At 38.5% G+C, this 23,833-nt stretch overlaps 1 protein-coding gene across 1 annotated transcript in view; it reads right to left on the bottom strand.

The window, feature by feature from the left end:
- CLSTN2 (calsyntenin 2) overlaps positions 1–23,833 on the bottom strand; it is a 962,254-nt gene that overhangs the window by 544,956 nt on the left and 393,465 nt on the right. Inside the window, exon 2 of the mRNA XM_072613511.1 lies at positions 18,942–19,064. Within this exon, the coding sequence (XP_072469612.1) occupies positions 18,942–19,064 (123 nt within the window). The remainder of the gene's footprint in view (positions 1–18,941; positions 19,065–23,833) is intronic.

Genomic DNA, 23,833 nt, shown 5'->3' on the forward strand with positions numbered 1-23,833 from the left:
TAGGCTCTTTTTTTGATCATGGCTTTCAGGTAGTCCCATAATTTTTAAATTGTCTCTCCTGGATCTATTTTCCAGGTCAGTTGTTTTTCCAATGAGATATTTCACATTATCTTCCATTTTTTCATTCTTTTGGTTTTGTTTTGTGATTTCTTGGTTTCTCATGAAGTCATTAGCCTCCATCTGTTCCATTCTAATTTTGAAAGAACTATTTTCTTCAGTGAGCTTTTGAATCTCCTTTTCCATTTGGCTAATTCTGCTTTTGAAAGCATTCTTCTCCTCATTGGCTTTTTGAACCTCTTGTGCCAATTGAGTTAGCTTATTTTTCAAGGTGTTATTTTCTTCAGCATTTTTTTGGGTCTCCTTTAGCAGGGTGTTTACTTGTTTTTTATGCTTTGCTTGCATGTCACTCATTTCTCTTCCCAGTTTTTCCTTCACCTCTCTAACTTGATTTTCAAAATCCTTTTTGAGCTCTTCCATGGCCTGAGCCCATTGAGTGGGCTGGGATACAGAAACCTTGACTTATGTGTCTTTGCCTGATGGTAAGCATTGTTCTTCCTCATCAGCAAGGAAGGGAGGAAATGCCTGTTCACCAAGAAAGTAACCTCCTATAGTCTTATTTTTTTTCCCTTTTCTAGGCATTTTCCCAGCCAGTGACTTGACTTCTGAGTGTTCTCTCCACCCCCACCTTGCCTCCAGATCCACCCAGCCAGCACTTGGGGTCTGAGATTCAAATGCTTCTTCCCAGCCTCAGGGCTTTGGGTGGGGGGCAGGGCTGCTATTCAGTGTGAGATTAAGTTCAGGTGCTCAGGTCGGGGCAGGGCTGCCTCTCGGGCTCAGTTCCCTCAGGGGGTTTATGCAGAGACGAACAATGGATCCGTGCTCCTGGCTGCTTGGGGAGCCCTGCTCTGCTCCCGCCTCCACTGCTGCCTCCCGAGGGGGCCTGAGTTATGGGGGCACCCCACACCCTTCTTGACCTGCTGAAGAGAACCTCTCACCAACCCTTGTCACCTGTGGGTCGGGGACCCACGTGGCCACTGGAGATTCCGTCCCTGAAGCCTGCTCGGATCCACTCCTTTCCATGCCGCTGAGGCAGGGTTGGGCTCTGCTACGGGTCTGGGGCACGAGGGACCTTTTGGGAGAGGTTTTCAGGCTCTCTGGAGCAGAAATCTCATCCGCTCCATTGTTCTGTGGCTTTTGCTGCTCCAGAATTCGCTGGTGGTTCTTTTTTTACAGATATTTTATGGGCAGTGGGTTCGGAGGTAGCATACGTGCATCTTTGTACTCCGCCACCTTCTCAACCGGTTTTCAATAATTTCTTATCTGCCATTGTCAACCCAAAATTTTGGCTCTTTTCAAATGCATTTTCTTGGATGTTTGAAATGTTCCAATTTGCTCTAAAGTATTAATTTTTCCCCTTTTACTCTGCCCCAAACATACGGCCATAAATACACTGCCAAAAGGGAATCCCCTAAATACTAAATAATACATTAAGGGAGACATATGAGTGTGAGAATAGCATTAGCATAGCATGAAATACTCTGGGCTTAGAGCCTCGAACTATTTGGGGAACTAGGTCTGAATATCGACTCCATAACTTCTCTGTGGAAAATACTCTCCTGTAAAATGATGATAGTACTATTTGTGCTACCTACTAGCCACATGATTGTGGGAAAAGGCTTAGTCTCTGTGAGCTTCAGTTTCTTCATCTGTAACATAGGGACAGTAATTCTTGCACTCCCTGCCTGGGCAAAATTCTTGGCCTCTCTGAGTCTCACTTTGCTCATCTGCAACATGGAGATAATATATCTCACATTACTTACCTTGTAGGGTTGTTATGAAGAAAGCATTTCTAAAACCTTAAAATGTTGTAGAGGTATGAATTGCTATGAAAATAACATAATGCATTAAATATAATGATAATGATTGGGTAGTTGAGGTTGCCTCAACAAATATGCTGCTGTTCCATCCTAAGAACATAGCAGCATTGTAGCAACAATGTCAATGAGATATAAGAAAGGCTGAGTTTTTTCTTTTTTCTTTCCTTCCTCTCAAAGTGTGAATGGGGCAGTGCTGACCTACTGAAAATGTAGTTGGGAAGAGATAATTAAATTAACAAAGGTACTTCATCATTAACTCGCTGTGTAACTTCTGATAAGACACTAGGGGCAGCTAGGTGATGAAGGAGATAGAGATCATGGTGTGGACTCAGGAAGACCTGAGTTCAAACATGGCCCTAGATACTGATTAGCTCTGTGACCCTGGGCAAGTCACTTAACTTCTATCTGCCTCAGTCTCCTCCTCTGTAATAGGGGTATAATGACAGTATCTACCAAAAATAAAAAAAAAATAAGAGTACTTACTCTTTAGGATTGTGAATATGTGTGTGTCTATATTATATATATATGTATGTTACATATGTATATTGTGTACACATATATGAACATGTATGTATATCTGTATGCATGCATATCATGTGTATACATATATATATATATAAATATAAAAATTTGTAGAGCACTTAGCACAGGGTCTAGCACGTAGTAAATGCTATATAAATGACAGTTATTATTATTATCTCTCTGGATCATGGTTTCCTAATTTATAAAATGAGTTGGCCTCCATCACCTCCCATTCTGACAATTCATGACTGGTAATTCTAACCATTTTCTCTCACTCGTTCTGGCCTAAACTAATCTATAGCCAGTGACTGTGGATTGGAAACAGAGCTAGCAGGCCCACATGGGGACAAGATCAGACTCATTAGCACAGGCTCAATCCAACTGAGCAGGCTACCACAGGCAACAAAGAAACTGCTCAAACGACTGAGTTTCTAAATTTTTTTACCCCAATCATTCTAGCATTGTCAAGTCACAGCTGTACATTACTGATCTATTCAATGGCCCCAGGACGTCTCTCTACAGAAGATGCACCCTGTAGGTGGATTTGCTCATTCTATCCCCTCTTCACTGAGTCAATGACCATCACCTTTCAGTCTCCTGCTAAATAACAGTGTAATCCAGAGTGGAGTCTGGCAACTCTTCTAACCCAGAGGGTCCCAGCCAGGTTGGAAAGTGTTGCAGAAACAAGACTGATTTATACCCAGAAAAGGAAAAGAGAGAAATGGATAGGGAGAGGACAAAAAAGAAGAAGAGTGACTAGTAAATGGTTAATTTCTCAGCATTTAGATCAGAACAAGATGTCAAGTGGTAAAGGAGTCCTTTGGGGGCCAGCAACTCACCTGAACTCTCCCTCAGATCCCTCCAAACCCTTTTAATTAATGCCATGAAACAATTCTTGGAGTGGCAGAACCCACAAAATGATAGAGTGAAATAATTTTCCAGTCAAAGAAAACTTAGAAGGTTGGCAGGAAAGATCTGTTGCATGTGGGGGAGAACCATAGTTCCTTTTCCTCTTTTTTTAATATCTCATTTTGTATACAAAACCTAGTAGTGGTAGTGCTAGATCAAAGGGCATGCATGGTTTTATAACACTTTGGGCATAGTTGGACCTATATGTGCAAAAATATAGCAGCTCTTTTCTGTGACAAAGTATTGAAATTTGAGGGTATGCCCCCAGTTGGGGAATGGCTGAACAAACTGTTATGCGTTTGTGGTGGAATACTATTGCGCTATAAGAAATGATGAGCACAATGCTCTCAGAAAAAACCTGGAAAGATTTACATGAGCTGATGCAAAGTGAAATGTATTGTGTACAAAGTAACATCAATATTATAAGATGATTAGCTGTGAATTACTTAACTGTTCTCAGGAACACAAGCTGTTCTCAGCAAGCTGGTTAAGCTAAATGTACTCTAAGGACCCTTCTAGCCCTGACCTTCTGTGATTTGTATTGATCTTCACAGTAAAGATAGAAACTCTTTCAATGGTATGTAAGTAAAGCACCGGGTAAGTAGTCAAAACCAATTTTTTTCTGAGAGAAAAAGGTAAAAATAATTGGTATAATGGTTTGTTTACTAGGGAGAGAAAGAGGGCAATTAGATGGACAGTTTGGGGTAGTGATTATTCAGAACAGAATGACTGCATGTAAGTACTCTCAAGCTAGCAAAGCACCCTGCATGACATGTGTGGTCACTTAAACAGAAAGAATCCAGACAAATAATTTCTCCACATTCTTCTCCTCTCTTTTGGGATATTAGTGGGAGTGTAAGAGAGGCATCATCTTCTCTATCCTGAAATTCAAAGACGCTGGAAGCAAATGATGCCTACTCTATTATAGCTTATTGAAAAGATAACAACCTCCCCTCACAAGATGAACTGGCATTCATTGTCCATCCATATTGTGTTCATCTTGTAGGATAGACTACAACAGAAAATACAGATAAAGGAAGGAGAAAAATGAAAAGGAAGTAGAGATGGTAGTGAAAGAAAGATCTATGTAGTTATGAGTGTGAAGCAGAAGACATCAATTGCTTTCTCAGAAGAACCTGTTGTTCATCCTTTGTTCTTGAAGAGGACCAATGACATCAGCAGGATGATGTTTTGACTTGCTAGTGAATTAGATTAAAGTGAGGCAGGGCTGTCCAAAGTCACCAGCCTCACTCTGTGCTCCAGAATCATTTGGAGTCCAGTGGCAAGATGTAGGTCAGGATGACTCAGATGAACCTGTAGGTCCTAGTTCAAGTTACCATAGCTGGTTGATAAGAATGTCTCATGTCACCGAAGCAAAAGCAAGGTTATAGGCTATAAGACAAGACAAAAAGTTTTACTCAGATTTCTATTTGCCCATGACCTTATTCCTTAGTGGTCCATTTGAGAAGTCTCTAATACTTTCATCTATTCCAACTACACACAACACATCAATTTGTCTGTGGAATTATAAAAAAGAGCTTTGATAGAACATCCACAATTGTTTTATTTTTTATTATTTTTAAAACTCAACTTCTATGAGCTGTCAATTTAATGGCAATAAAAGAGTAAAAACTGAAATCCTGACACTATATTATTAAAACAGAAGCATTTCAGAAGTAAAAGCCTTTTGCAAGTTCCCCTAACCATCCCTGGTGATTAAAAGCTTTGCAATAATCATTAATTGTGGCTCTGTGCCTTGCTTCCTGCTTGTTATGCTCAAGTCAGCTCTGTGACACCTTCTATTTCAGAAATTCATTTCTACCATTTTCAATCTCCCAGGGAAGGGGTCAGTATGAAGAGAGAGAGGAGGGTACTAGAAAGGGTCTATATATAAACAAAGATTTTGGATTGAAATTTGCTAGAGACAGTGGTGAACAAGTGTTCCTTTTAGCAACATGATCATAGAATAGTCAGTCTTTCAAGGATCTCAGGGAGAACAATGGTAAAAATCAGTAAGTCAAACAATATATAATATGAAAGGTATTATATATTTATAAAGAAACATGTATATTGGTTTACATGTAGGAATGATAGATACCTAATCTAAGGCTAGAAGGGCTGCTAAATGGTCTAGACTCAGAAAGTCTGAGATCAGGAATTCAGGCATGAATAGATGAAGGTCAGGAACCAGAATATGAGAATAAGATGAGAGGTTTATTACTAAAGGTATAAACAGATATCAACATTAACCTATGGATGAGGAAGGTGTGATGTGAAGATATTTATCCATAGGAGGAAAGGATGCAGGGATGGAAGTACTATTAGCAAATTGTCTAGGTTGAGCCCAAGAACCAACATGTCTATTTAAAGATGTTCATTGAGAGATGAGAAAGTGAATGATGCAGATCTAACTTTGTGAGGTGGGAGGTTGGGTGTCAATATAGTCCAAAAGGAGGAATTCAGGACTCAGTCTTGGGGACCTGGGGCAAGAAACTAGTCACTGGAAGAGGCTAAGATACCAGTGAGACAAATCCACTCATCAAAAAGAATTATAGAATTATATAATGTTAGAATTGGAATTCAATCCAACATGCATTTATTGAAGTGCATAGTGAATAGATTGTATTAGATACACAATACAAAAACTATAAAGAAATGAATGTAAATAAATAAATAACAATAGCTCTTGTCTTCAAGGAGTTTACATTCTTTTAGAAGAAGTATAACTGTATAATCTAAACTGGTAAGTCTATATTTGATTATCTGCAACAGAGGGAGAGAGCACTAGCAACAAAGGGGATCAAGGATGTCTTCCTATAAGAAATATATGAACTTAGCTTGAAGGAACCTAGAGTTTCTGAGAGGTGGAAACAAGCAGGAATAGCATTCCAGGATTACATGGAAGTGGAGTTATTGGATATATATAGTCTCTAGTGTCCAGGGTTGGGGAACCTGCCATCTTGAGGATGCATGTGGCCCTCTAGGTCATCAAGTGCGGTTCTGTGACCAAGTCCAAAATTTGTTCTGTGAAGTTTGGATTCAGTCAAAGGGTGGCATTTAAGGACTTAGAGACCACAGATTCCCCATTCCTAGAAGCCATTCCATCCTTGGATATTGGATAGCAGTTAACACAACATCTGGCATATAATAAGTGCTTAATAAATGTTTATTGATTGAATTCAGCAACAAGTTCAATTTGGCTAGAACACAGCTGGCATGAAGGAATTAGAGAACATGTAATTCAAATCTGCTTTACAGATAATATGTCTGAGGCACAAAGAGACCCTTTCATTATATTGGAAGAAGCACACCCTCAAAGTGAGGTATCCTAACTCAGAATTCCGTGTTCCTGCCATTTCACCAAGACTAAAGGACAAAGGAGGAACCCAGGTTATGAGAACCTGAAATACAATCTGGTTCCCAATATTTTTCCATGAAAACTAGGGACAAGGCAGAACTTAATACCTGAGGAACTGATGTACCAAAGATGGAATAGAAGTAGCAATGAGGTTAACATCAATCAATAAGCATTTATTAAGCACTATACTAGACAATGGGGATACAGATACAATAAATAATCTGGAAACACAAAGAGTTTACATTCAAATGGGGGAAAAAACTAGGACATACACATAACTACATAAAGAACAGATGTAAGGAGAATAAATAGGGCTGCTAGATGGCACGGTGGATAAAGTGCTAGGCCTGAAGTCAGGAAGACTCAACATCCTAAGATCAAATCTGGCCTCAGATGCTTAATACTGTGTCACCCTGGGCAAGTCACTTAACCCCATTTGTCTAAGTTCCTCATCTGTCAAATGAGCTGGAGAAAGAAATAGCAAACCACTCTGGCATCTTTGCCAAGAAAACCCCAAATGGAGTCATGAAAAGTTGGGCATGACTAAAGAACAACTCGATGACAACAAAGAGAATAAATGCAAATAAATGAGAAGTGGTTAAACACAAGGTAGTTTAGGAGGGAAAGCACAAATAGTTGTAAGGATTTATATAAGTATTTTTGATTATAGACACAATAGAAATCACTGGAGTTCATTGCATAGGAAAATGGCATGCTCAAATCTGTGGGGATGACCAAGTACAGAGAGATAAGACAGGAAGACTACAGAAGTTATGAGGTTGTTGCAATAATCTAGGTAAGAAGTGTGGAGGGTCTGAACTAAATAGGATAACTGTGAGGAGCAAAGGAGGGACAACATGAAAGAGAAGTTGTGAGGTAGAAACGAGATCTGGCAACTGAACGGATGTGCACTATGAGAGAGTGAAAGCACAGGAAAACACCAAGGTCACAAAGCTAGGAGATCAGCAAAATGGCAGCACTTTTGACAGAAATAGTTGAGTTTAGAAATGATGGTGGAGATAATGACTTCAGTTAAATTGATATTGATCCAGTGAGTTATTGATCTAGGATTCCTTATGGATATTCTGTTAACAGATAGGATTGGTCCCAGTGCTGGACCTAAAGGCTGAGGTTTCAACTTCATTGTCCTTCCTCCATACTAGATTCCCTGACTGACAGTCTCTTGATAGATTAATCTCCCTAAAATTCTGCTTTTGGAATGTCAACTAATCTACTTATCTATCAATTATTAATGGACATTGTTTTACCTCTTACTTTACTAAAGGGTAAGAAGGACCTCAATTAAGGGAGTAGCAATAATAAAAACGGAGGAATCAAAGATGAGACGATAGTTTTCAGCCCTGTTGTTCAAACTCCACTTGTTTTAGCATTACAAATCCTCTACAATCTGTCCCCAACCTACTTTTCCAACTTTATTTTCTGCCACTTCCTCAAATGGACAGTGTGGAATGATAGTTATAGATTTGGTGACAGAAGAATTGGGTAATCTCTGTCCCTTAAAGCCAGGAGAACCTCTTTAAATCACAGAATCACAGAGTCTTAGAGCTGGAAGGGACTTTTAGGTGACTGAGCCCAGCCCCTCCCAAAAGCATGAGTCCTATCTACAGCATCCCTAACAAGTGATCAGTCAGCCTCTTGGAAGTCTTCCATTAATGGGAAATTTACCTCATTACCTCTTCTCTGGCCTATACTTCTGATTCTGCTGCTGTCTACACCCTCTCCCCCGCCCTCTTCAACTTCCTTTTTTGTGTGGTCTTCCCCCATTAGAATATAAATTCCTTGAGGACAGGGTCTTTCTTTTTCCTTTTCTTTGTATTCCCAGTTTAGCACAACACTTGGCATAGAGTACTTAACAAAGGCTTGTTGAGGTGGCAACTCTAATGGCACAGAGTACCTACTTAATATCCAGCAGAGATCTGTCCCTCTAAGACTTCACAGATTGCTACAAGGTCTGCTGGATAGGGTGAAACAGAAGAACTCTGATACCTTTATAGGACCAGCCTTCTAATAGTTAAAGACCAAAACCCTACTTTCCTATGTCATTTCTTCTCCATTTTTAATATTCCTAGTTTCTTAAAGAGATACCCCAGACAGCATAGTTTCTGGTCCACTCTCCATTCTGGTTACTATTTTCTGGACATGCTTCAGTTTTTCAATGTTTCTCCCCCCAAAAAAGTATCCAGAATTAACCACGATATTCCAGATTAGGTCTGATCATGGTGGGACACTGCAGAACCATTTCCTTGACAATAAGTTTCCACACTTGTGGTCTAACTAGATGGCATAGAGGATAGGGTGCCAAACCTGGCATGAGGAAGACCTGAGTTCAAATTTTGCTCTAGACACTTATTAGCTTTGTGACTCTGGGGAAATCACTTAATCTGTTTGTGTCAGTTTCCTCACCTGTAAAATGGGTATGATAAGAGCACCTGCCTCTGAGGGTTGTTGTGAGCATATCTGTAAAACACTTTGCAAATCTGAAAGCAATATACAAAGTTTTATTAATTATATCATCATTACTTGAACCATCTATTGAAGCACTTAATGGTATGTGGTATAAATGGTGACTGTGATACATTCTGTATGAAATCATTCCACAGACATGGCCCCCGACTATCAACTCCAGTAATTTTTAACCAAAAATCTTTACCAGTGGAAGCACCATTCTCAGTCATAATTTCTTCTTCAGCACACAGAATGACAATGCATAGTGCTAGTATGGAACAAACACATAGAGACAGATGCAGGAGGCAGCAATGTAAAAACCATGAATCTCCACAGATTTTGTCAGCAAAGTAAGTACAGTCATGTGTATATACAAGAGATGTAATTAGCTAATCCAGCTAGGCCAAATCACATTCCATGCAATTTTCCTAGCAGCCTTCAAAGAGTTACCCAATATGAGAAGCCTGCCAGTTGTGCTTGATCATTCTCCACAACCCCTGTCCTTGCAAGAGACAAGCCAACACATGCACAATGTAGATAAATGAGCAGCTCGATTATATTTGAAAGTTAAACTAATTTTCTTCACATTTAAAAGGCTCTCAAGTTGCCTAAAAGTCCTCAGTTGGGCTGAGGTAAAAATTGAATTGTTGAGTACACACTCAGCCTGCTTGTATTATCACATGCTGCTTCTCTGTGGATGGGACCTTCATGATACTAGTTTTCATTTGTACAGGGTTCATACTATTGCTCTGTGAACATTATATTTCTGTAGTGCTTAAGGGCATAATCAGAAATTTGTCTTCCATTGGACCTTTAGAGAAACCAAGGAAGGATTTCATTACTTGGATTATCTGGTCCTATTTCACTCACTGGGATCACATAGGATGCAATGACCCAGAGTAAAAAGCAAAGAGAGACAGAGACAGACAGAATGATGTAATGAAAAAAAGGAAAAAAAACGCTGATCAAGGAATCAGGAGATTTCCATTTTGACTCAATTGCCAATTCATAGTTTGATGCTGGGTCAATCACATAACTTCCCTTTGAAATAGATCCCTTGTCCATAAAGTAGATATATCCACAGTGACTTCATAAGGACTTTATGGTCATCAACTTCATTGACCATTTAAAAAAACTCTTATTAATGCAAGTACTTGCTATGCATAAGGCATAATGCTAGGGGCTTAAAGAGACATAAGTGTATATAAGATATAGCCTCTGTTCTCAAGGAGTTTACAGTTTAGCAGAGGACTGGAAATTGCAGGGATGTCCATAAACTGGGGAATGGCTGAACAAGTTGTGGTATATGATGGTGATGGGATACCACTGTGCTATAAGAAAGGATGAGCTCCATGATCTTAGAAAAACATGGAAAGACTTGCACAGAATAATGACAAGTGAAATGAGCAAAATGAAGAGAACATTGTAAACAGTAACAGCAGAAATGTTTTAAGAAAAACTTTGAGCAAATAAGTCATTTTGACAATTATAAATACCCAAATTAAGTACAAAGGACATGTGAAGAAAGACACTATATGCCTCCAGAGAAAGAACTGATCAAGAGATATATAGAATAATTTTACCTATACCTATTTGTATCTGATGGTAGCCAATTGCAGGGTTGGGGCAGGGAGGAAGGAAAAAAAAAGAGATGGTGGAAAGAAAATATGTAAAATATGTAACACAACTCTTATTAAACTCTTTGTAAGTTACCATGAAATTTTGTTCAGGACTGTTGAATGGGCATTTTGGTTTTACACTATCTGAATAACTCATTCAAGGTCCATATTTTGGGCAAGCCAGGATACAGTGTGGGTTTATTCTTCTAGCGATGCTCATTTTTTAATCTCTGGGGCAACCAGTATCTACTGAGAAACCCAGGAAATTTTGAACTTGTGAGGTAACATTGGGCTTAAAAAATCTGTCTTCCAGAATTGCTGTTCGTTCACCTGTACTCAGAGCAAGAAATACAAAGAAGAGGTAGCCAGAGACTGGGGATCTACTTTCACAATCTTCTAAACCATGACATGTGTTTACTGCCATGTGTGGGCAGTCACCACTGATGCCAGCCCAGAAGAGAAGAAATATTTCCCTCTTTTTAATGATGGGTAAGTCAAGGAGAGAGCTATTGGAGGCCTAAGTCACCCATTCAGAAAAAGGGAAGAAGAGGCTCTGAGCAGAAGTTATTGCTCCTTTTAAATTCAGCACAATGGACAGCTCTGGCTTCCTAGTGCCTGATATTTGAACATACCCCTCCCCCCCCCCCTTCTAGTTAGCAAAGACAAGAAGGGAGGTGGCTTATGGTCAAGAGTCTGAAGACTTTTTTTCAAGAGGATAAAGTACACATATTGCCAGAAGTGGCCAACGTTCAGGCTTAGCACTCCCTGGGAAGTAGTCAGAATTCAGGACTCGTCACAGACATGCTCTATGGCACAGATATTATTACAAAGAAATTCTAAGAGACACAGGTTGGGGGTAGGGATAGGGGAATACATTCCTGGTCTAGAGAAGATCAGTGTATCACATATAGATGAATAACGGGTCATTTGTAAGAAACAGCAGGAAGGCCAATTTGGCTGGATTGTACAGTTTATAAAAAGAAGTAATTAGTAATAATTCTGGAAAGATAGTATCAGGTAATAAAGGGATTTAAAAGCCAAACAGAGCAGTCCTATTTGATCTTAGAGGTAAAAAGGGGCCATGGTAGTTTATCAGAAGGGGGAGTAATACAATCAGTTTGATGCCTTAGAAATATTAATTCAGTATCTGTGGAGGGTGGGTTGGAAGTGGCAAAGATTTGGGGTTGAGAGACCAAAAATGGTGCTATTATTGTAATCTAAATGAGAGGCTGTAAGGGCCCAAATCAAAGGGGTGGCCTTTTGAGTGAGCAGAAGGAGACAAATGTGAGAGACTTGCAGAAACAGGAGATGAAAAATAATAAAATTTAGAAGTTAGAATAAAAGTAGCTATTTCATATATATATAAAACACACACACACACACACACACACACACACACACATATATATATATATAAAACACACACATATATAAAATACCTTAAGGTATGCAAAGCACTTTTAGAATATTATTTCTCATTTACTCTCTCAATAGACCTGGAAGGTAGGTAAAGTTATTATCTCTATTTTACAGATGAGGAAACTAAGGCAGACATAGGTTTAGTGGTTTGTACAAGCTTACACAGCTAAGTGTCTGAGGCAGACATTGACCTCAGATCTTCCTGATACCATGTCTAGCACTCTATCCATTGTTCCACCAATTGCCAAACTGAGAAAAGTTGGTAACTGAATATGTGAGATGAGGGAGAGTGAGGAGTCAAGGATGACCCCAAAGTTGTGAACCTGAGTGACTTCAAGAATGGTGGTGTCTTTGGTGCAAATAAAGAAATTCATAAGACAGATGAGTTTCAATTAAGACTCAGCAGACATTCATCAAGTACTTCCCAGAATTACTAAATTTAGGAGTCCGAAAGTACCTCGGTGGCCATTTGGTTCAATCTATAACTGCAAAACAATGTGCCCTGTAACACACCAGGCAAGTGATCATCTACCTTCGCATGAAGCCTTTCAAGGGAAAGGGAACACTCAAGTCAAGCCACTTCATTTTTAAATAGCTGTAATTGTTATGCATTTTTTTTTCCTGTCATCATACTTAAACTTGCCTTTTGGCAGCTTCCTGCTCCTAGTTCTGCTTTCTGTGGCTGCTGCTGATAAATTTAATTCCTCTTTGATGTAACTATCATACTCTCTACCAAGAGTCTGTTCTTCCCCAGACTGACTACACCATTTCTTTTAACCAATCCTTATATTACATGAACATGAGACTTTTCTTCATCTTGGTGATGTTCCTCTCTTCTAATGACTCTTTAACTTATCAGTGTTGTTCCAAAAGAGTGGTTCATCAGAACTGAACCCAATGTTCCAAAGTTGGTCCAACGAGAACAGTGTATAACAAGAGTATCACTTTCCTAGTCCTATATACTTAGCGTAGTCTCAGATTCCATTTACCTCTTGAATGCTATTTATTGTGTGCTGGCCACTGTGGCAGAGGATACAAAGGAAGAATCAGGCCATGGATTTCCAGACACAATTTGGGGATAAAAAACATCTGTACATAGAACAAAAAGTAAGAAAGAAAGAAGCATAATCAATCAGGTGTGAGATTACGTGGTTTGGACAGTAAGTCTAACAGAAGAAAGGAGAGATCAGTGTGTACTAATTTACTTTTACTGACCCTGAGTCAGTGTCGATTTGCAACACATTCTGTGAGATCATCTCAGCTCATGTCAATCATGTGGCTTCCCCTGAGGACATACTTTTCTACCCTCAAACAGAAGAAGAAGCTGACCGTTCTGGCATGCAGAATCCAAAACCAAACAAAGAAAATCCCCAAAGACTATAGTATGCCATTACCAGACTGCCGACCAATATCATCCTCTAAACTATTCATTTCCCAGCAGGAACGAGTGTGTGGCCTGAGCAGATTGGAACTAAACCAGTTTGGCCTGATTCTGAGTAAATCAAAGGGTCTAGATTTAGAACTGAAAGAGATCTGCCTAGGGTGATCTAGTCTCCTTATTTTAATGATGATGAAACTGACATGAGACCTTTTAGTGGGAGAGGCTCATCCTGTGTATGCTTATAACTAGTTTCTTTTAAAAAATCAATTGTTATCACCCTCTTATCCTAATTTCCTTGTATTTGTTTTATATACATATATGCATATGTACAAATATCTAGCTGCACACACATTTCTCCCCTGTTAGAATGCTAGCTCCTTAAACATAGGGATTATTTCATTTTTAAAATTTGTGTCTTCATTACCATAGCATAGAGCCTGGCACATTTTGATTGTCAACAAATGCTTGTTAATTAATTCATGGGTGGATGGATGGATGGATGGATGCAGCTGACAGGTAGGTCATGTATTTTTTTTTTCACGGGGAAGGATGGAAAAGGACTTTCTAGTAAATTATACCACATAGTTAAATTTCTACACTGTGGGGTGACTGGCACAGTTCAAAGATGAAAGTCTTACAGAATTCTGTTCTCAAGGCATCCCAGTCATTTTATAAAGAATTTTCTGGTAAAAAGGAATCCCATCCAGAAAGCCTAACATCTCCTTTGGATGCCTGGAAGAATACCCTAAGTCGATAAAACATGTTCCGATTTTGGTTTTTATTAACTAAATGGATACATGACTGCTTCATTTGGTCAAAATTATTTGCTAATTCACTAAACTCTAGAGAGGTAGAGTGAAAAGAACATTTGACCTGGGGTGAACAGAAGTTGATTTGAATTCTAGCTCTACCACCAATTAATAATGAAATCATGTATGCTAATTTCTCTTGACTTCAGTTTCCTCATTTTTAAAAAAGCAAAACATGGGCTAAATCAGGGGTGGGGAACCTGTGGCCTCAAGGGCAAATGTGGCCCTCTAGGTCTTCAAGTGTGGCCCTTTGAATAAATCCAAACATCACAGAATGAATACCCTCAATAAAATGACTTGCTCTGTAAACCTTAGACTTAGTCAAAAGGTCACCCTGAAGGACCTAGAAGGTCACGTATGACCTTGAGAACACAGGCTCCCTGCCCCTGGATAATCACTAAGGTCCCTTCTAGCTTTAACTTTCCGTGACTATGGAATTTAATTCTGTTAATGGAAAAGGGTTGTAAAATAATAGTATTTTAAAGTAAACTAGCAAAAACAAACAAGCAAACAAAAACACAGACAATCAGTAAACACAAAGGTACCATGGTGTGGTCAAAATGATTTCCAGGGTCAGAGGATCTCTGCTCAAATCTAAGACCTACTATCGACATGAAGCAAGTCATTTTATCACTGTAGACTCATTTGTAAAATGATGTGGCTGGGTTGAATATTCCCTAGGATCCCTTCCAGTCCTTCCATGAACCTATGAAAATGTTATTCAGAATGGATTGTAGCTTATACAGCATCTAAATGAAAGTAATAACTAATGGAAAAGGCTGACAAACAAAACACAACAAATAGCTACTGATAGCAAGAACCCAAAGCCCATCAGTGTCTAAAAGGGATAACATTGACAGATATGAATTTTTCTATTTCAGAGGAGGGATAAGGATTCTTCAAATAAATCTTCCACATTTTCTTTTTCAAGATAAATGTTTTAAAATACATATCTGTAGCTGAGATGGATGGCAGCAGCAAGTGTCCTTATCTTAGGCACCATCACCAATAACACCCAGAAAAATGGTTTTTTAGCCATCTAAAAGAATCCTTTTCACTTTGAAGAACAAGAGAGATTATGCCCTGATGACTTAAAGCTAAAAGGGTTTCTGTGTGGCTATGAATGTCCCTAGGACCACTGAAGGGACACTGTCCTACTCCTTTACCTAGAAGGTGTTTCTGTTTGTCCTTTGTTCTTGAAGAGGCCAAATGACATGACAAGGATGATGTCTTGACTCACACGTGTAGATTTAGGCAGACCTCATTTTACACAGTGAATATGTACCTGAGCACTTGCCTGCAATCAAGTATTCACCATTCAAATCCATATTTAACTGTACTTGGGAAGTTTGCTGTTTAAATGAACCCCCTTCCCCCTTTGATAAAGTAAATCATCTCTTCCTCCTCAAAGAATCTGCTAATAAATTTAGATTTTCCTATATTGGACAAACATATCTGAAAGACTCTTGCATCATAAGAAGTTGGAAGGACTTTAGAATTCATTGATTCAATTTTATTTGATGCTAGTTTTCTATAGTATATTAGGAATATGGACATTCTTGAGGCAGTTTAGTAGGGAATTGCTAAGGAGAAGCACTGAACAAGTATTTAATTCTATACCTTTTGATCTAGAGGGGGAAAAGGTCCCATATACACCAAATATTCATAGCAGAACTTTTTGTAGTAGCAAATGACTGGAAACAAAGTAGATGCCTGTCAACTGTGTAATGGTTAAGCAAGTTATGATACATGAAAGTAATGTAATATTCTGGACTTTAAGAAATTATAAAGAGGGCAAATACAGAGAAGCATTGAAATAATTATGTGATGCAGTGAAGCAAGCAGAACCAGAAACAGCATGTACATGAGCTACAACAACGTAAATAGAAAGAACAATGAAACAGAAGATACCACTCTATGAAATCATAATGCCAAACTTGGCTCATGTGCAATCATCTTTTTATTATGCTATCTGATGGAAAAGCTTGTTTTATCCCACAAATTAAAAATAAAATACATTTAAAATAAACTATAGAAATGCACTTCCTTCCCTTCTTTGCAAAGGTGGGGACTTTGGGTATGGAGCATCACAAAAAACAATCTTGGACTTAGTTGATTTTTGATTAATTCCACTGAACCGTTTTTGTATGTATGTAAATACGCATGTATGTGTTTATATATTTTTCCAGAACAATGTTTTCATTGCTATAGGGAAACTTCTAATGATGAATCTCCTCATACTAATACAGATCTGTTCTTGTTTTATTGCTTCTAGTCTTAGAATTGCCGGAGGTCATTATTCGCTTAAGTGACTTGCCCAGGGTCATACAACTGGTATTTGTCAAAATTTGGACTTCAATTCAGGTCTTACTGACTTCAAGGATGATTCTCTCTGTCTCTAAACATTGTGTTAACAAATTAAAATAGGAGAACTAGGATTCTTTCCTCTTCTAGAGAAAAAAAGGTGTTTGGAAATCTACCTTTTGAAACCTGGGAAGATTTAGATGAATTGATGCTGAGTAAAGTGAACAAAAATAAGAGAACATTGTACATAGTAACAACAACATTATGCAGTGATAAGCTAGGACAGACTAAGCTCTTCTCAGCAGTATAGAGATCCAAGACAATTCCAAAGGACTCATGATGGAAAACGTTATCCCCAACCAGAGAAAGAACTATGGAGTCTGAAGATCAAAGCATATTATTTTAACTTTTTTGTTGGTTTTTTTTTTGTGAGTTTTCCATTTTATTCTATTTCTTCTTTCACAACCTGACTAATGTGGAAATAGCAGTGTGTGTGTATGCTCATCCTTCCTTGCCGAAGACCGTGCCATCAGAGAAATGATGATGACTTGCACTTGACTTTGTTTTGAGTGAGGGAGGGCTGTGCAGGTCACCAGCCTCACTTGTCTTCCAGAGCCATCTGAATCCAGTGACCAGATATTCATCAGGATGACTGGAGATGACCCAGGGACTCAAAACAAAGTCAAATGCAAGTCATGTCATCATTTCTTTATGGCATGATCTTCTTCAGCAACGAAGGATGAACACAAATGTGGAAATATGTTTAACATGATTGCATATGTATAACCTATATCAGATTGCTCACTATCTTGGGCAGGGGTGAGGAAAGGGAAGGAAAGAGAAAAAAACTAGAACTCAAAATCTTTCAAAAACTGAATGTTGAAAAGTATCTCCACGTGTAATTGGGAAAAAATAGAAAACTATTCAAAAATAAAAAGAACTATACCTTTTGATTTGGAAAAAAAGTTGCATGGAGCAATAAATAATCTTCCAAAGAAAAGATTATTTGGGGGGAATTTCTCAGGACTGGAAGAATCCCAATCTTAAACACAGAGATGTCGCAAACACACATGTCAGAGTCACGTCCCCCATGATACACATGCCCCACATAACTTATCCTCTTGTATCCTACTTAGAGTACTTCCCCACACTGCACAGGAAATTTTATGGGGTTTTCTATACATAAATGCTAATTCTTCCATTTTCCCAGTGCCCTCACACTTTATAATCTTCTCTAATGAAAAACAAAAAGGCTTTTGCAAAGCTTATCTGTTAGAAGTGCAAAAGAGCCATTTTTTTCCTGCCCAAGTAACTCATAATGTAACAGACAAACTGTCAGAAAAAATAGACTTAATAATGGTAAAAACCTCAGCCTGGCATACATCTATCATAAAGCAATCTTCCAGAAATCTTGAAAACCTTCATTAAATTTCCTGTCTTGCCCTTGACAGTTATAAAGTGCTAACAATATTACTCATGATGCAAGTGTCTTCAGAAATGCCTTATCATTTTTTCCTCATAACCTATTTCTTTCTTTTCTTTTTCTTTCAATTCCTGCCAAAGAGTAGGGCACATTCCCATTTCCTGCTAGTGTACTCCTTGGAAAGAACTAAGAAGACAGTCATTGATGGACTCTTCATCCATTGAGCTGACTAAGCAAATCAATAGTCATAAGTTACAATCAGAGAAAATAATTTACTTCTCATTTTATTTCTGTAGCACTTTGAAAAGCTATGCCAAATCCCCATTCCCTCTCCATCACCCAAAACCCCAGCAGAGGACCAAGTTCAGTATCATAAATAGTGCCTGGTTTCTTTTTCATCAGAATCTATTATGGCAGAGAGCAGGGTGCCATAGTTCCTCTCTGTGGGTCACTAAGAACAGGAGAGCCCAGACTTTCTGGCCCATGAACTATTCTACTGGAGCAAAAGATCCCACGAACTCTTGACTCATCCTTTCCACCAAACTTTACTTTACTTCTACCCTTCCCCTAGTTGAGAGGGAGAGAGAAAAAGAAAGAGAAAGAGAGAAAAACTACATATGAGAAATCAAAGGAGAGGTATTCTCCTAGAATAACTAAGGCTGTAACGAGACCAACACACAAGTCACCAGAAAGACTCTTCAAAACCATCAAGACATGTGACCATTCCATCATATTTGCTAATTAAGACATTAATCCTTACTTATACAAGGCAATTGGATTTATGAAGCTGATATTTCTCAGGCTGACATCAAGAGCAAGTCAATCTTAATAGTCCCCTTAGGAGGGTGTCCTACCTGCAAAAGGAACTGGGGCGTCCTTATCCAGGGCAACAAGAGGTGGATCCAAAATCACAGTATCATTGTTTTCAGTTATGACTCCATGATATGAGGTTTCGATCCATGGTTTGTGTTTGTTGACTGGAAAATAAATACAAAATGCAACTGGGTGAGTTAAGTATCCCCTGTTAGTAGCTCATTCCAACATATGTCTGAATCCCAAATTGTTGAATATTAATTCAATAATTAATAACATACCTTCAGTATCAGATATGTCTCTATTATATATGCTCCTATGGAAGTTAAATCAGTTCATAGTCAGGAAATTAACAGCAGTTCTAGCAACTTTTCTATTATTAAGGGATTTTTTTTTTTGGAGGGCAGGGGTGGGGGAGGAAGATTTCAATGTTTCCTCAATCTGAACCAAACTTACGTGGATGTTTATATAGCTAGCTATCCATCTGGCAGTTTCTATAACCCTAACCAATTCATTTGAATACAAACTTTGTAATCATTCACAAACATATATTTAATATCTAGTATGACATAATTGCTACCTGAGCTCATAGCTTCATTAGCTTTAGTTAAACTAGAGAGAGTGGATTGTGGTTAACATATGGCTGCCATAAAATGACAAAAATTCAGGCTATTACTTGGAGCAAAACAAAATGCCATTATTCAAAACAGGAATTAATCACCAAGCAATTGTTAAGCACCTACTATGTGTTTGGCATTATGACAGGTTCTAGGGACTAAGACCCAAATCTCTGCTCTTATGTAGTTTAATCAGGGAAGACAACATATACATATGTAATTATAAAACAGACACAAAGAAAAAATGAGGTATTTTAAGGAAGGAAGGCAATTGTGCATAGGGGAGAGAATTCAAGAAAGACGTTTATAAGATGATGTTTGAACTGATTCTTGAAAGATATAAGGTACCCCACAGAGCAGAGGTGAGGAGAGAGGGAGTGCATTCCAGGCATCCCCTTTCCAGGCATGGGGGATGATCTGCTCAAAGGAATGGAGATGGACGATGGAGTGCCAAGTGTGAGGAAGAGAAAGGACAGTTTAGTTGGACTGGAGTGAGGAGCAGGAGGAAAATACAAAAAGCTGAAAAGGAAGGTAGAGGCCAGGTTGCAAAGGGTTTCACTCACCAATTTAAAGGGCTGTGTTTTATTCTACTCACAATAGGGAGCTACTAGAGTTGATTAAGTAGGGGAGTAATATAGTCAAACCTGAATTTTAGGAAAATGATTTCTGCAGTTGTGAGAGTTGGACTAAAGTGAGAAGAAAATTGAAAAGGAAAACATCTGGTCCTTACTTCAAGTGCTTCCTCAGCATAAGCTCTTTGTGAATCTTACCTGACTTTGGACCTGCTGTTGCCCTTAAATTCAGACAGTGTCTTTATAGCTGCAGAAGATGGTAGTTTGCTAACTGGTGAATTCCTGACTTTGATCTCTGGTCTGTAGAGTGGCTTTAAGCTGGGAATCTTGTATTGTGTTAAGATTCCACAAGCTCTATTTCCTATTTCTATTTTAGACTATGGGCTGAGACTTGCATTTCAGTCACCATTAGAGAATTTAGAGTAGGAAAGAACTTAGAGGATCATCTAGTCCTACCGATGGTAAATATGCCTCTTGTCTCATGGCAGAGGTTATAGAATGAGGGATACATTATCAGGCATAATGAATGTAATGATTTGTTTTGCTTGATTGTATACACATGTATGTGTATATGTACATATATGTATGTATACATATTACAAAGGAAGGGTCTATTGGGGAGGGAGGACAAGGAAGATTAGTAAATCATTGGGAAATAACAGGTATATAAAATAAGAGAAAAGTATAAATAAAAAATTTAAGAGAAAAAAGTAAAAGGTCATCTAATCTAGCTCCCTCCTTTCATATATAGATAATGAAATTGAAGATAAGATACATAAGTACTATACATTTTTGTGTCAAATGGGTAGTAAGTAGCAACGGTATAATGAAGCCAGGATACTCTACGCTATATCTTGGTGTTCTTTACATTACACTTTGGTGTGTCATATACATATATGAAAGGGAAAGGTATTGTGGTATAGTGAATAGTCAGCCTGCCACAGTGTCAGTGTCAGTGAGAAACATGGAGACCTGGGCAAATCATTGAACCTCTGGATCCCAAGCAATTTTCCAAACCTTTATTTTGCAGAGAAGGTACAGATCATTAGCAGCTCCTTGTATTAATGAATTTATCAGTCTGGCTCCATTTTACATGAGAGAATTTTCTACTTTCTCTCTCTCTCTCTCTCTCTCTCTCTCTCTCTCTCTCTCACACACACACACACACACACACACACACACACACGCAAAAAAGGTGGGGGCACAGTGCCATGAACATAATATGTAATTAATAAATGTAGGTGGGATTAGACTAGTATATAACTTCTGGTCAGTCATTTAGGGTGCTTAAGGTTCCCTGTCTCAATCCTGCCATCTACATGGAAAGTAAGTACTCCTAAGATCCTTGCCTGGAAAGAATTCTACAAGGTCAGTCTCTTTCTGTCTCTGTCTCTCTGCCTGTTTCTCTCTTTTCATTTATTTTTTGAGTTCAAAATTTTTGCCCTCTCTCCAGCCTCACCCTCCACTGAGGAGGCAAACAATGATACTCATTATACATCACATGATCTCTTAATCATATTATTACCAATTCTACAAGTCAACACTTTATGTGGATATTATAAGTCTTAAATATGTTTCTAAATATCTTTCCAAAATATCTTTCCAAATAATATCTTTCCAAAATCCAGACACATCCATACCAAATGCCCAAGGAATTTGCCCTCATTAACTAGCAATTAACCCTGTCAAAAAGGGAAATAAGATTAGCGTGGAATGACTCTTTCTTAACAAACCCATGGAGGCTTGTAGTAATTGTCTTTTTTCTGATGTCATAGTAGATACTCGTCAAGGATGGAGATCCTTTTAGTAGACTGATAACTACATTTGTGACTATATCTCTACAGTCTTATCTGACAGTTCTAGTTTCAAAACCATTTAAAAATGCAAGTTTGCTTCCCCAGAAGAGTGAAGTTTTTTCAGATAATAGTTAAAATGTTCTGACACACCAAAGAAAACAAATCCTGCCCTTCTACTATTTCCCTCTGATTTACTTTTCCAGCTTTCTTTCATATTACCTCCCTTCATGAACTCTACATTACAAGTAAACCAAATGATTAGCTATATTCCTTGATCTCAGCCTGCCCACTTCTGCTGCTTTTCATATTCGTGACCCACACCTAAAATATACTCCTTTAAAAGCACTATACCATCTGCTGAAATCCCACTCTTCCTTCAAGGCTTAGAGCTATCTTCTTTGTGAAGCACTCCCCAACATCTCCTCCTCAGCTAAAAGTGATCTCATTCTACTCAAATTTTTCTAGAACACCTTACAGTCTTCCTCTTTGTTCCTTATATACCATATCTTGAATGGTGTACATGTCATATTCCACAAAATGGGCTAAAGATTCTTTTTTTTTAAAATTTATTTATTTAACTTTTAACATTCATTTTCACAAAATTTTGGGTTCCAAATTTTCTCCCCATTTGTCCCCTCCCCCTACCCCAAAACACTGAGCACTCTAATTGCCCCTATCACCAATCTACCCTCTCTTCTATCATCCCTTCCTTCCCTTGTTCCCATCTTCTCTTTTGTCCTGTAGGGCCAGATAACTTTCTATACCCCATTACCTATATTTCTTATTTCCTAGTAGAAAGAACAGTACTCAACAGTTGTTCCTAAAACTTTGAGTTCCAACTTCTCTTCCTCCCTCCCTCCCCACCCATTCCCTTTGGGAAGGCAAGCAATTTAATATAGGCCATATCTGTGCAGTTTTGCAAATCACTACCATAATAGTTGTGTTGTGTAAGACTAACTATATTTCCCTCCATCCTATCCTGTCTTCCATTGTTTCTATTCTCTTTTTTGTTCCTGTCCCTCCCCAAGAGTGTTGACTTCAAATTGCTCCCTCCTCCCATTGCCCTCCCTTCCATCATCCCCCCCACCCAGCTTATCCCCTTCTCCCCCAATTTCCTGTATTGTAGGATAGGTTTTTATACCAAAATGAGTGTGCATTTTATTCCTTCCTTTAGTGGAATGTGATGAGAGTAAACCACATTTTTCTCTCACCTCTCCTCTTTTTCCCTCCACTAAAAAGTCTTTTGCTTGCCTCTTTTATGAGAGATAATTTTCCCCATTCCATTTCTCCCTTGCTCCTCCCAATATATTTCTCTCTCACCCCTTAATTTCATTTTTTAAAGATGTGATCCGATCCTATTCAATTCACTCTGTGCTCTTTGTCTCTGTGTGTGTATGTGTTTGTAATCTCATCAACTACCCAGATACTGAAAAGTTTCAAGAGTTACACATATTGTCTTTCCATGTAGGAATGAAAACAGTTCAACTTTAGTAAAGTCCCTTATGACTTCTCTTTGTTGTTTACCTTTTCATGTTTCTCTTGATTCTTGTGTTTGAAAATCATATTTTCTTTTCAGCTCTGGTTTTTTCATCAAGAATGCTTGAAAGTCCTCCATTTCATTGAAAGACCATTTTTTCCCCTGAAGTATTATACTCAGTTTTGCTGGGTAGGTGATTCTTGTTCCTAGTTCCTTTGACTTCTGGAATATGATATTCCATGCCTTTTGATCCCTTAATGTAGAAGCTGCTAGATCTTGTGTTATCCTGATTGTATTTCCACAATACTTGAATTGTTTCTTTCTAGCTGCTTTTAATATTCTCTCCTTGACCAGGGAACTCTGGTATTTGGCCACAATGTTCCTAGGAGTGTCTCTTTTTGGATCTCTTTCAGGTGGTGATAGGTGGATTCCTTGAATACTTATTTTGCCCTCTGGTTCTAGAATATCAAG

This window comes from Notamacropus eugenii, chromosome 5 (assembly GCF_028372415.1).
Source record: "Notamacropus eugenii isolate mMacEug1 chromosome 5, mMacEug1.pri_v2, whole genome shotgun sequence".
In the NCBI taxonomy this organism is placed as follows: domain Eukaryota; kingdom Metazoa; phylum Chordata; class Mammalia; order Diprotodontia; family Macropodidae; genus Notamacropus; species Notamacropus eugenii.